Raw genomic sequence first — 15,039 nt, 5'->3', positions numbered from 1 at the left:
ACTCAAGACCTCATAATGACATCACTTTGGGCCAGCTGGAACAAGGGGGGAGTTTTTTAAAGTTTAAATTGCCCTCGGCAAAAATAGTCACATAACCAGTGCCCCCGCCCCCTGATCTCCAGACAAAGGGGAGTTTAGATCTAAATTCCCCTCTGTCTGTAGATCAGGGGGCGGGGCCACCGGCCATGTGACCATTTTTAAGAGGTTCCGTGACTCCGTTCCACCGCGTTCCCGCTGAAAAAAAGCCCTGCCTTTTGGCACGCTTGTAGTAATAACAATGTCTGTAAACACATAAATGTCCTTCTCAGAAAAAATGTTTCTTATAATGTCCAGGTTGTTTGACAAGAAGGTTGAGAAATATTTATTTAAAACAACATAGTAACAATTTTGTTAATCCTTTACTTGTAATATTATATTATAAATACAAATAAATTAAAACAGTTATTAAAAATAAGCCAGTTCCTCTTATTCATGGTATCTAGAACTCTAGTTGAACTCAATGTGTGTGTTTGTTTTGGTAGTGTGTTAGAAAATCTGAACAAATTGTCCAGTGTTTGGAAGGCCGATATAAATGTGCACGTTACATTTTTTTTCTGTTTTTGCCACTAAAGGAGATGGCTCATGAGCTGGAATTAGCTGTGAGGATTGTTAAAGAGATGGAAGAATTTGAAACTACAGAAGTAGAAGCTTTTTCTAGCAAAACGAACCTTCTAAATAAAGAACTGGCAACACTTAACAAAAATATTAATTTTAAACTGGAAATCCTGAAGCCTTATGTGACATTTTTAAAGTCATCAAGCGAGGTATTTATACATGCTTAAAACAACAGAAGTTATTTGCTTTGTCCTTCTCTTTGCTTCCACAGTGCCTGGATATGGAGGGACCCCACAGAGCTCAACGAAGCTCTAGTTCATCCTTCCCTCTCTTTGCCCATATATGACATGAGGATTATTCCAAATTTCGCTCCCATAGCATTCATGAAGACTGGGAGAAATACCTTTGCATGTGTCCCCCAAGAGGCAGAGAACAGGCCAATATTACTCAATGGCTGCATACAATACCTTGGTTCAGGCAATTTAATCAGTCTGTTAGGCCTGCAGTACCTGCAAGCTTACCAGGCCTCCTGCTATGACAGGAGGCCTCCCACTGGCAACACGTGTTGCTCACCACTGTTTCAAATTGCAGCAGGAAAAAAATTAAATTTAAAAACAGCAATGTCACTGATGTCCCTATGTCACTTCTGGGTAAGCAAAACTATATGGTAAAACTATATTGTTTCCAGAGATTCCTAGAGCTATGCTTTGTCACTTCTGGGTTTTACCTGGAAGTGAAGTAGCGCTGTCACCGATGTCCGACACACGCCACCTTGTCCCCACCTCAAGCCCTCCTGCCGTTTGCCAGGCTTGGCAACCCTAATTACTTGGTTCTTCTTAATTTACCCATTACCCCACCAAGTGTTTTTAGGTATGGTCTGCTGATTGCCTCTTGAGGCGTAGTAAGACTCTAGAGGAATGACCTTCATCCCTTGGTGTAGGTTGTAGAACTGAAGTTGCTGGGTCACAAGACTGTAGAAAGCCACCATATTTTTTCTGGTTTTTTGGAAGAATTTGGTGTACATTTTGTAGAGAGCACCACACCTCTTGTCTCTGTTTTCATGGAGGCTGAGGTGAGGCTCTGACCCTTGGCTTGTTCCTCATTATGCCACATCTTCTGGTGCCCATCTTGTGTTTCCTGTTTCCAGTGCTCTTTATCAGCTGTCCATTGTCCTGACCTTGACAGCAGTGAAGTTATAACTCTTGCTCCTCCTCTTCATATTACGTTCTTGCAATTTAACGGGCCCCATGTTGCTGCTCAGGGGTAAAAGGTGGGTCCTATGTCTGGAAAGACTGAAGATCACTGCTGTAGAGCCTTTTAGGCTGTCTTTTTAATGTGGGGATATCAAAAGAACAACGAAAGTGAACATAAAGTCATAAACCCACCTAGTGTGTCCTTCAATGCAGCCTGAAGTATTTTTCACAGAAAACATTCTAACGTATGTCAGAGTAGGGTAAATCCTACTCTGTCAACTAAAATGTCTCAAGAGGAATGGAAGTGTAATACAGGAGAAATTTGGCAAGATTTCCCTCTCAAGTTTTAACTGATTTAATTCTTCATTCATTTAACTGGAAATGAAATATACACACAGAGTTTTTGAATCTCTTGCTTCTGCAGTTTTAAACACAGCAGATTTAAGTGCATTGACTCAAGGATTATATAGGCTATAACTCCCAACATAAAATGCACACACGATCCTTTTTTATTCCACCCCTTTAGATTGGTGGCGATGCTCTGAAGCTGAAAGAATTCTATACATCCGAGCCTGTGCAAGAAGATGTTGAAGCTAAAAGTGAGACACTGATGCAGTCAGCTGAAATTCAGTGGCAGATGGTTTTAAAGAAGATTCTTTCCACTCAAGATATGGGACACGACTTTTTAAATTTAGTAAACATGGTGAGGCTCTCCCTGAGGCATTGCGGACACAGCATTGCTGACTACCTACACAATTAAAAATCTTGGTGTCATCTTTTCAAAATGTTTGCAAATCACAATATTCATACCTCTATGCAAAATGCATACATATTCATGTGTCAGTATTACTTAACAGTAAAAAAAATTGGAGAAACAGGTGAATTTTCAACAGTTTCCTAAAAGACTAAACCAAGCAAAGAAGGTATGAGGATTTCAGGAGCATGTGAATGTCAGCAGTTGACAAAAAGGGCCATGGTTGAGAAATCCAAGAAGGGAGATTTAGAAAAGAGATTGGGACTGGAAGAATGAATTCACAAATCATTTTTTTCTAATCATAGCGGTCTTGATGATTTAGTGGCCTATCAATAGAGCAAAGCAAGGGTTTCAAAGGGATCTTGAGCGTTTTCTTCCACAGGATTTTACGATGGCTACTTTGAGTCAGAAGAAGTAAGGTAGGAAATAAATACATTGTGGAAAGAAAGGTTTCTCACTTCCCTTCCTTTTCTAAACCAAGGATTTCGAGTTCTTGGCACCTAGAAGTGAAGTCTAATAGAAGTGTATGCTTTTTTTCTGGCTCCCTCCCACATTTATGTTTCATGCTATCAAATAAAACTGGGCATATTTTCATTATTCAGAGAAATTAGGTTTATTAATTCTTCACTTCCCAGGTAAATGAGAATCTAATACTGAATGTGGAAAACGTTGTACAAGTAACAGAACAAGCTATTGCTATTCTGAACAAAGAAAAGGAAGAGCTGGCATGCCTTTGGACAACATGGAAACTTAACATGAGTCAAGTGAAATCCATCAAAGAACAGTGTGGGAAATTTAATGAGCAATTTAAAACGGTAAGTGAAATCTCTGTAAAGGGAAGTGCTTTGATTAATTCTGCATTGCTGAAGCAATGTTCCACTTGTGATTTTCTTGCTATGAGCTGTGGTCATTAATTGATGTTTTTTGGAGGGGGGAACCACTTACCGGCCCCTAAATCGAAACCAATCCCTTTCTCTAGAAGAGAGAGATACAAGCAGGGCTTTTTTTCAGCTGGAATGCGGTGGAACAGAGTTCTGGACCCTCTTGAAAATGGTCACATGGCTGGTGGCCTGGCCCTCTGATCTCCAGACAGAGGGGAGTTTAGATAGCCCTTCATGCCGCTGGAGCAGTGTGGAGGACAATCTAAACTTGCCTCTGTCTGGAGATCAGGGGGTGGGGCCACCAGCCATGTGATCATTTTCGCGGAGGGTGATTTAAACTTTTAAAAACTCTCCCCCCTTGTTCCAGCTGACCCAAAGTGATGTCATTGGTCCTGGGAGCATGCGTGCACATGTGGTACCAGGGGCACCACCTACTGCCAAGAGTTGCCCCCTGTGCTGGCAACCTACTGAGTTCCACCACCTCTTTTCCCAGAAAAAAAAAACCCTGGATACAAGAATGTATATTCAAAAGGATAAGATTACTGTGGCTGAACTATTTAAAAACACATTCTCTTCTAATGATGGCACGTTAATCATAATGGGCTTGATTCTCTTACTTCTCTGTATGTGGTTGTACATACATAGACAGATGTGCACTGTAAACACACACACAATTTGTCAGGGGTTAGTCTTTGTTCTGAAATAGTAAGAATTTAGAGAAGCCGCCCAGAGCCCCTGGGGATGGGCGGTATATAAATTGAAAAAATAAATAAAAATAAAAGCCGCTTGTGTGTGTTTATGTGTGTTGGCAGAAAAGGGCAGTTGGCAGAAGAGGGCAGTTATGATTATGATTCTGAGCTGCCCCCTAGCCATCTTGCCTTTTTTAGCTTCCTTGCCCCTGCTTATTGTTCATATTTTAATAGCACTGTAGTCCATGTTCTCAATCACAAAGAACAACACACATCTCGTATCAGATCCGGTGATCTATTCCATTAAATAAGGGTTGCTTGCTACTTCTAAGTTTTTGGGTTGCTTCTAGTCAGTTCCACGGCCGAGTTTTCAAAGTCATTTGTGGTATCGGATAGACAAGCAAGGGTTCCTTGCTTGTCTATCAATATGCTACTGGGTATACAGCATCACAGCTAGCCTGTACATTCCAAGACAAAAAGGATACTTCTGGCAAAGGAGCCTTGGGGAAGAATCACCTTCAGTGTGATCACAGGAGAAATACAAGTAGGCCTGATCTTAGAAAGTTGGGGCTAGATGTGATGCTTTATATCCATCAGCATAATGGTGGCCTGGTATGGAAGGGACCGGGGGACAGAGAACTAAGGGTCATGCTAGCTTTTACCATTTCAGGTGGGTAGCCATGTTGGTTTGTAGTAGAATAACAAGATTCAGATCCCGTTGCACCTTAAAGACCAGTTAGATTTCTGTGCCTTTTGGTCTAATTCTATACCTTTTGGTCTAAACAATCTCCAGGGGCATAAACATCTGGTCAGTCTTTAACCATTTCTTCCCTTTGGGGTCCCTAAGTAGTCATAGAAAAAACTATTAGACTTGTCAGTTTAGTGAAGATTAATATGTGGCACCCCATCTACCTAGTTGCTTTTGGATTCTTCTGGTGACATCAAATTTTAGGCATCCTCCATTTGTCTGTCAGAAGATTTGCATCCAAGAGTTTTAGCAAATATAGCTAAATGAAAAGTGGGTTCATACATATTAAGTCGGCATCAGACATAAGGGAACCATTTTGCCAGTGAACGCAGCATAATAAAAATTGTCTTTTGAGTTTGGGGTGATAATAATATTACATATTTAAGCATGCATCTATAACCAGAGGGGATATAATTATTATTTGTTCAGTTCATTTAATTTCTAAATGCCTTTCTGGCCATTGTGGTGCCCCAAAAGTTCACAATTAGTCTTAATGTTGAAATTGTGGCTTCTTAACCTTCAGGTGACAACTTGCCCTCAAACATTGGATGTATATGCATGTATATGAATGAATGTTTGGGTTTCCAAACTTGTATAGCATATTTTTGTGACATTCCTCTAATACTTTACAGAGGTTGAAGGTGCATTCTTGTTTTAATTGTATGTGGTTGTTGTAATCCGTCCTGAGCCTGCTGGTGTGGGGAGGGCGGAAGACAGACAGACAGACAGACAGACAGACAGACAGACAGACAGACAGACAGACAGACAGACAGACAGACAGACAGACAGACAGACAGACAGACAGACAGACAGACAGATAGATAGATAGATAGATAGATAGATAGATAGATAGATAGATAGATAGATAGATAGATAGATAGATAGATAGATAGATAGATAGGCTGGTCCTTTAAACACCAAATACACACCAAAATATATACTTGCATGTTGTCTTTCCTCTTGCAGACCACACAAAACTTAAATGCTCTGCAAGAGGCACTCCGATCCACTGCGGCACTTGATCTGGGAAGCAATCTTTCTGTGCTCATAGAGCTGCAAAATAAATTTAACCAAATGAAGCCACAGTTTCAGGTGAGAATAGAAATTAAGTGAATGAAAATTTCTTTTCTGAGGCTTTGTTCTTGCATATATGTAGTCAGTCTAAACACACACACACACACATATATACACACACAGGCAATTGTAAATAATTTCTGCACCAGTGAAGATTTTGCATTGGGTGTGGGTGCCTGTGGAGGGAGCCTGAGTATATGGTTACATCTAGAGAGAGTCACAAACATGGTTTGTTGCTGTGTTTGTGTCCTCCTTCCCTCTCTCCTTTGATGTTCAATTGCTACTCCACTTGAAGCCCCGGGAGAACAAAAGGCACACTCTTACAAATTATCAAAAAGTATTTTAAAAGTCCAGTGTGCTACTAGAGAATGTACAGCTGCCACCGGGTTTCTGGAAATATGAATGTCTCCATTAGGACTACAGTGGAAACAATGCCCCTGAGGAAGTGATAGACGAAATCTGAGCTTATGAGCCGGCCCCAGATAGGGCGTGGATTTGAATTGGGCGTGGAACTGTTTTCCATCCGTTCTGCTTTTCGCTGCTAACAAGGAGAACAAAAAGACAAAAGAAGATACAATATTGTTTACATACCCATGGAGAGAGACTCTATTTTGGGACTCTGTTCTTTCCCGGTTTGGTCATTCATACATATGTGGAATTGTTGATTTGCACAGTTGTATAATTGTCACAAACTAGTAGCACATTGCACTTTGAAAATACTTTTTGATAATTTGTAAGTGTGTGCCTTTTTTTCTCCCGGGAGTTCTACTCTATTTGCACTACAGAGCTGTTACGGGAGAAGCCATTGTACTCATCTCCACTCCACTTGAAGCCAGCTGGGAGACCGTGGGTCTGTCATAGCTTCTAGGGGTTCTCTCAGCCCCACCCACCTCACAGGGTGTTTGTTGTTGTGGGGATAATAATAACATACTTTGTAAACCTCTCTGAGTGGGTGTTAAGTCATCCTGAAGGGCAGTATGTAAACCAAATATTATTATTATTATAAATCGAATGTTGTTATTATTACTGAAAGAATTTTGCATTTTGGAACCTTCAGTTAAGGTCCATCTTGTTGTAACATGCAAATGCAAGAGAAAACTAGAATTTGTTTCTTCCCATAAACTAGTGATTCTAAAACATGATTTTAGCCCTGCCTCTCTATTGTTTTCTTGTTTTACAAAAGCAGGTGAGCAGCAATCTGTCCAAAATGCAGGCAACAAGTGGGGAAGAATTACAGGAAAATGGGCCTTGATAAATAGCTTCAGTGAGCCCAGCTCTAGAGACTGGGGTGAGGAGCACACAAAAGAATGGATAAACACTAACATCAGGGGTCAAACTAGACATGCAGGTTTTTCAAGGTGTGCAAGGTTCCTCAGACCAAACTTGAGATCCCCACAGCCACACAGCAGCTGTGGAGAATGGCTGTTAAAAAATAAGGGAGAGCCCAAAGAGCCTCAGAACATCACTGCAGGAAGAAGCGGGGATAAGCGCTCTAGTCTCCCACCTCAAGCTGTTTTCCAAAATTCCACTGCTTCACGTGGAATATTCTGTGCATATGGAGCAGTAAAAACATGGAAATACCAACCCCCATGCTATTTTGGGTTGAGGGGAAGGCAGGAGCTCTTCCTTTCCCTGTGGTGGCATTTTGAGGCTGTTTGGGCTCTCCTTTATTTTCTAACACCCATTTCCCAGAGCTGCTGTGTGGCTGTGGGGAACCCAGACCCAACTCTTTAAAAACCTGCATACCTGGTTTGACCTTGAGTTGGCAACATTGCAAATGGTGTACATTCTCTGCAGTCCAGCGTCACAGGCTAATGTGCACTCGGGATTCAGAGAAGGAGGCAAAAGCAAAGCAGGCAGTATTTGCCATTTCTAGTCTTAATAATCTTGTTGTGTCTGATTTGTTAGCAACTTAATGCTGAGGTGGAATATACATTAAAGTTATCAGAACAGCTGAGCTCGAAAGGAGTCCCTGACATGGAAAAGTCTGAAAAAGTAAGTGAGCTCATTCATCTCCATAAGGAAATAAAGGAAATGATTGAAACATATGATGAAATCTTCAACAAGACGGTGAAGTTCCATCACGCAAAAGAGCAAGTGAGTAGTCATTGAACCTCATGGAAACCCTCTCACTGCAGCTATGCATATGCGTCTGTCTGTGTAGTTTATCAATATTCATTTGCCATATAGAGCACAACATTAAAAAAAAAACCTATGTCTCGGTAATAATTATATTTCAATAGATTTTGTCCTAAATCTGGATTAAAAATACAAACTTGAGTTAAATCTGGATTAAAAACCAGATTTGTATGTTCTGAATCTCTTTGTGAATGTAAAAACGAATAGTAAAAGAGTGTTAATTTTTAACATGTCACTTTCCCAGCTTGAAAGTCTCATAAAATCTGGAGGATTAGAGGTTCTAGAAATTAAAGAGGTGCCCAGCGATACACCCCATGCTAAGACCCACCTGAACAATGCTCAGGAAAAACACGCACATATCAGGCAGCTATACAAATTGGCGCTCACACTTGGAATGGATATAATTTCCTCAGTGCAACATCCGGTAAGTCAATATCAGAGCCTGTCAAGGAGAGGAATAAATGAAGAAGAATGAATGGCATCCCTTTGCCTTTCCTACATTAGCCCCAGGCTGGGATATTTCCAAGGATACCAGCGTTTGACCCTGGGTTTTTTATGATTTCTTGCTTTTTTTGTATCACAGGGTTTATACAGGGCTGCAACGATGCTGTGAGTGAAAGCAACATCCATATATGTATTCCTGCTGGGTTGGCTCCAATGGTCAATTTCTGCTAATAAAAAGGGGGGGACATGCCTGTGACTCCCTCTTCGTGCTGTTCCTGGGTTTCCTTTGTCCCCCAGGAGAAACATTTCTCGAGGCATTTGGGGGAAGACAAAGATGTCCTTTTCCACTGATGGAAATCACTCCCATCAGCAGAAACCAATTTCTTTATTTTTAATCGATTTTTAAAACAAAATTATTAACAACAGTGTTCCAGAACAATTTACAGATCCAAAGGATCATTGTTTCATCTTGATTTCTGCATCTTATTCCAGAATCCCTTTAATGTTTCTGTAAAAAACCTGAGACAGCAGCTGGAGTCACTTGAGTCTGACAGCATTTGCTGGGGTCTCAAAGCAGATCAGTACGAGGAAGAGCTGTCGCACATCCTCCATTTCTGCACCACGAGAGACGAGATTCATGAGGTCTGGTGAAAAGAACGCATTAAATGATTAAAAGCTGTCGTGTCCTTTGACTTCTTGCTGTTCAGTTGTCACCACAGGCTCCTTTTTAGTTAGGCTTCTGGGTTCACAATCTGGGTTAAAGATGGCCTGTGTGCCTCTATAATTTGATCATTTGCTGACTGGAAATAGTGACATCTACAGAGAACCAGTCTACACTTTACGCTGAAGGAGGTGGTAGAGTTCTGGACTATAACATTTCAGACCACGTGTTGTTGCTGTTTTTAAGAAAAAAAACCAGGCACATATAAGAACTCCCTACATGTAGTTAACTCGGTACATCAGGGAAGGGGCTATTCTAAACATTCTGTACCCGAAGTCATATAGATCCAGAGGAGTTAGCCGTGTTAGTCTGTAGTAGCAAAAATAGAAGAGTCCAGTAGGACCTTTAAGACTAACCAACTTTACTGTAGCATAAGCTTTCGAGAATCACAGTTCTCTTCTTCAGATGCATGCACGCATCTGAAGAAGAGAACTGTGATTCTCGAAAGCTTATGTTACAGTAAAGTTGGCTAGTCTTAAAGGTACTACTGGACTCTTTTCTGTTTTTATTCCCGAAGTGCTAGCTTGTTATGTTCAATGAGAGCTTTTTACAAGAGAAGAGAATCCACAATTTGACACAGATATTTGAACTGAAAACCACATTTGGTGTACGATGATAACTGTAGCTATTACTTTGGGGGGATATCCTTTAAAACATAGATGTCACATGAAATGCATTATGGTCTTTACTTTCTGACTACTTCACAGTGTATAAATAATAGCTGGAATCCTCCCCCCACCCTTATAAAAAAACACCCTAATTTAGACATGCCCAGTGGAATTTTTTCCTCTTTTTTTGTGTTTCGGATGACTAGATTTTCATATGCTATAACAAATTCCTTTGAAAATCCCCTCTTTCAAAAGTGGTTGCCACGAAGGGCTGCTCATCTGGAAACACAAACCGAAAACCTCCTTGGGTGCAAGGAGCTAGTGGTACATTTTTTAGATCCTTGACAATATTTAAAACATGGGTAGGTACACAGCTATATCAATACTTCCATTTTCCTCTCATTAGAAATCTCTGTAGGGGGAGTCTGCACGTCTTATTACCAGATCTTAAGTGCATGTTCCATGTGTCCTCAAACGGATGTGGAGGTATTGTTTTTCTGAAACAGAGTGGTTCTTATCTATATACATCTCTAGTGGCCACAAGGACATCATTCTATTTCACCTGTGCTGATCAGTTTGCCAGCTGTCCACTGGCCTCTTACCCTCAATAGAAGCGTGAATTATGCCAACTGCTTCACCTGCTGTATGTTCCTGGTGTAACGATGATATTTAAGAGATCTCCTGTATTTTTTGAGAGAATAAATAGCAGCAGGATAGGGAGCATGGGAGGGGGGGTTAGTGGAGTTAGATTGGTGGGTGGCTGCACCTCTATTACATTTGTTTAATCCAGCCTTTCCTATCAGGAACTCGGGACAGCATACAGAGTTGTCTCCCACATTTTATACTCATAACAAGTCTATACTCATAACACTGCTTACCTTGACTCGCAACGATGCAGAAGATCGCGCTAAAAACGTGGAAGATCGCGTTTTCTCGTGAAAGATTTCCACGATGTCACGCAAACCTCGTGCGAGAAAATGCGATCTTCTGCATTTTTAGCACGATGTTCCACGTCATTGCAAGTCAAGGTAAACTGTGTGAAAAGGGCCCATGAGGTAGGTTAGGCGGAGAGAGAGACTGGCCAAAGGTTACCCAGTGAGCTTCATGGTAGAGATTTGAAGCATCATCATCATCATCATTTATTATTACAGTACCAAGACCAATATACAAAAATTATGTTACCAAACCACTTATCAATAAAAAGAAAACCATCAGTTTTTTAAGAACTTTTAAAATATATTTCACGCCTTAATGTACAGAATCTGGCTACTTGCCATGTGATCATATGGTTTTTATTAGCTAAGAGCCAGCAGAGCTTTGCTTTATTTGTAGTTATATGACTGGGAATCCCAGGGCTCATTTGGAGGTGGAACGCACCGGAACGGTGTTCCGGTAGAGCTGAAAAGAGGTCACATGGGTTTTCGCCCGCCCACGTGATTCCTTTTCCTCCGAGTGCAAGCCGAGTGGGGCTGGGCTCCAAAGGAACGTAAGCTGCTTGGATTCATTCTGCTGTGCTGCTTTACTTTCATTTGTGACTCGTGAGGGGGGGAGAGAAAATGAGTGAATGAGTGCAAGCCGAGTGGGGCTGGGCTCCAAAGGAATGTAAGCTGCTTGGAATTCATGCTGCTTTATTTTCATTTGTGACTTGTGGGAGAGAGTGAGTGCGTGGGTGCAAGCAGGGCTTGCTCTCCAGAGGACGGTAAGCTGCTTTGAGTTCATTCTGCTTTAAGGAAATACCTGGAGATTTTTGCGGAAAGGGGTCTGAGGGGTGGATGTTGCCTTCTGACACACTTCTGGTGATGTCAGGGGGTGTGGCATATGCTAATGAAATATGCTAATGAGTTATGCTAATGAGTTCCTGCAGGGTTTTTTTCTAGGAAATGACCCCTGGGGAATCCTATCTAATAGTGGAGTAATAATTTTTAAATGAACCTCTCTATAGAATGGGCAACTGAAGAACATGTGCTCTGAGATTTGAAGCTAGGCTTCCCAGGTCTGTGACTGTAACCATGCTCTGTTTTCCCCATATGAGACAAATAGCAGGTCAGAGGAGTAGGGGCCACTAAGCTCAAGAAAATAGCTTGTAGGAGAGGGTTGAAGCTCCCTTTCTCCAACCCTAAATCAGGTCACCCCGTGGCTACAGTTTACTCTTTTTTTTAAAAAAAAAAAGGTAAACTATTCCTGGATCTCCCAACATCTTATCTAGTTTGAACCAGAAGAACTTGATAGGTCAGGGTTAGATGGTTTTTCATTCAATGGAGTGCAAAACTAACTACTGCACTATCTCATTACTGTTTTTTAACTTGAATACTTTTTATTTTATTGATAAGATTAAAAGCCCAATAAAAAGGGTAGTGAAACAAGAAAGTAAAGAAAAAGGAATACAGAGAGAGAGAGAACCAAAAAAAAAGAAAAACACAACACCTAGCATATCTTTATACTTGTAGTTTTGATACCTCCAAAAAAAAAATTTCAATACTGACCCCCTTCAATTTATTTCCCCCAAATTTATCTTCTTAAAAATCAAATCCATAAATCATCAGTTCATTTTTTCTCATCTCACACAGAGAGTCTATAAGGGGTTTCCAATTAACTCTAAAGGTAGACAATGTTTTATCTCTGATCAGAGCTGTACATTTAGCCATCTCTGCTAACTCCATAATTTTCACAATCCAGTCACCCATTGAAGGCAATACTGTACTATCTCGTTACTTATATCACATGACCACAAGGGATTTTTTTCTCTCCTTCAGAGAGTTTGCACTTGCAAGCAAACAAACAACCCTCCTCTACTACGACCTCTATCACTATGCTCTTAATAAAAGGCATCACAGAATTGCTTTGATCATGGTGACTTTTTTTTATAGTTTCACTACTGAGCCTGGTGACAATGCAGAAATGCTAATACGCTTGTCATGAAATAGATGCATCCAGAATCCTGAATCCAGTCTTTTGTTTTTAAATTCACATCTGGATGAGACTCTTTTCCTCACTGCAAAACTAGTGCAAATGGAGAAACAGGTGACATTATGCTGCCGTTTGAGCAATATTATATTAACAGCAACAACAACAACAACATTCGATTTACATACCACCCTTCAGGACAACTTAATGCCCACTCAGAGCAGTTTACAAAGTATGTTGTTATTATCCTCATGACAATGACCCTGTGAGGTGGGTGGGGTTGAGAGAGCTCCAAGAGAGCTGTGACTGACCCAAGGTCACCCAACTGGCTTCAAGCAGAGGAGTGGGGAATCAAACCTGGCTCTCCAGATTAGAGTCCTGCCACTTTTAACCACTATACCAAACTGGCTCTTCGATGGAGAAATTTAAAAGTCCCAGGAGTAAACTATAAAGCACAAACTCCTTTAAAAACCCTCTATTTTAAAAGTGTCTGTCAAATTGTGGCAAGCTAAGGATTAGATCTGAGTAAAATTGAATGAGACAACCCTTTTCCCCCAAGGCTTCACCTAGAGCCAAACCAGACAAAATTCTGCAGATTCCATGAACAGTGCTCCTAGTTTTACTAAACTTTAGTTTTGAGATACATGAAGCCCTGATTCTTATTGGGACTGTGCCATGTGGGACTCCCCCCACCCGTGCTTATCCAACCTGAAGTGGCCTATGAAGCTGCTATTAGCTCCATCGAAGAAAATATATGGGTCTTCACATCAGTAACTGCATGTTTCCCCCCTGGAGCAAATGCAATTCCTTGCGGTCATTTCAGGTCAAGAAAATGGTACAAGCCAGAAGGCTTAAAACCCCTTTCCCTTATGTTATGTCTTGCTATTGGGACTTGGTCCCTAAAATGTTTGATGCTTGAATTTGAAAAAAAAGATGCTTGGGGGATCGTTTCACAGATCTTCCAGTATCTTATCTGGTTTGTGTTAGAAGAAGGAGCTAGTGAAGTCTCTTGCTCAGACCTTTAGGACTGCCAGCAGAGAAGAAGGAAGGCAACAACCATAGAGTCAGTTAGATAGATAGGCTGCTATCAGTCTCCTTCCTGTCAGGGGAACTTCCTTCCTTCCCTTCTCTCCCCCTCCTCTCTCTCTTCTTCCCTGCATACACCAGGAGAGGCAGCATGGTGTCTCCTCCTGAGAGAGATGGCCTACTTTCAATCTAAAGCCATCCTAGCTAGTTAGATCAGTTACTAGTTCTTTCTACTAAACTTATGTAAATATATTTCTTTAGATAAACAAACAGTTATTGGTTCTCTAACTTAGATGAGAGCTTTCTGCATTCAGTTTGTTTAGTTAATGTGCCTTAACTAAAACCCAATAGTTTGGACCTTAACCTAAATTAGCATTTGTGCAGAGGAATATTTTACTTGTTTCTTAATAGCAGGGGAGATGTTATAACTGGTGGTGGAGAGTGCTAAGAAGTATAGCTGACTTTTGGCAACCCCTGTTGGGGTTTTTCATAGCAAGAGACCACCAGAGATAGTTTGCCATTGCCTGCCTCTGCAACCCTGGTCTTTGTTGGAGGTCTCCCATCCAATTACTAACCAAGGCTGACCCTGTTTAGCTTCCAAGATCTGACCGAGATCAGGCTTGCCTGGGCTATCCGGGTCAGAGCTGTTATAATTGATTGAGTAGATTTGTTATGAAGGGTTAGATCCGGGGAAGAAGCTTCTGGAAAGGGTCTGAGGACTGGATCACTCTCACCTTCCCTTTCTCTCAGAAGTCTGCAGATTGTCTTATGGCATTATATCCCACTGAGGCCCCTCCCCAAACCCCGCCCTCTCTAGACTCCACCCTCCAAATCTCCAGGAATTTCCAACCCTATCTAAAAGTCCTTTCTGAGGGTCAGAGGTCGTCACTCAGTAACAAAATACAACACAGCATGGGGAGATAAAACTACAGTGGGAATTGTAGGGTATGATATATATTAGGAATGATCTTGAGTCTGAAAAGCCAAAAGAAAACAGAATAAATAATAACTGCCTCACTAAACAGGGAGAGAGGAGGAGGGACTTCCGGGAAGAAGCAGGAAGTAGCTTCTCTAACTGCAGAGTTGCTGCTCCCTGTAAGTAGATGGTGTCTTCTGCCCTCTCTGTACACACGACATTGTATTTTCAATAGAAATCAGGCAAAATCACCTCATACATCTTCTGTTAGATTGATTTTCAAGATAAGCAGCATGCTGCTAGAAGAAGGGGAAGGCAGGGAAAGATTCCTTTCACCAACTCCTTTCA

General features: G+C 41.2%; 1 protein-coding gene across 1 annotated transcript in view; it reads left to right on the top strand.

Moving 5' to 3' along the window:
- The window catches only part of CCDC141 (coiled-coil domain containing 141), a 147,275-nt gene that overhangs the window by 109,048 nt on the left and 23,188 nt on the right, over positions 1-15,039 (top strand). The window contains exons 11-17 of the mRNA XM_054971148.1: positions 612-803; positions 2,314-2,490; positions 3,177-3,356; positions 5,826-5,951; positions 7,842-8,030; positions 8,317-8,496; positions 9,009-9,158. Of these exons, the coding sequence (XP_054827123.1) occupies positions 612-803; positions 2,314-2,490; positions 3,177-3,356; positions 5,826-5,951; positions 7,842-8,030; positions 8,317-8,496; positions 9,009-9,158 (1,194 nt within the window). The remainder of the gene's footprint in view (positions 1-611; positions 804-2,313; positions 2,491-3,176; positions 3,357-5,825; positions 5,952-7,841; positions 8,031-8,316; positions 8,497-9,008; positions 9,159-15,039) is intronic.

Source organism: Eublepharis macularius, chromosome 2 (genome assembly GCF_028583425.1).
Source record: "Eublepharis macularius isolate TG4126 chromosome 2, MPM_Emac_v1.0, whole genome shotgun sequence".
Classification (NCBI taxonomy): domain Eukaryota; kingdom Metazoa; phylum Chordata; class Lepidosauria; order Squamata; family Eublepharidae; genus Eublepharis; species Eublepharis macularius.
The sequence above is the reverse complement of the archived record's forward strand: the minus strand, read 5'-3'. Positions and strand labels throughout refer to the sequence as shown.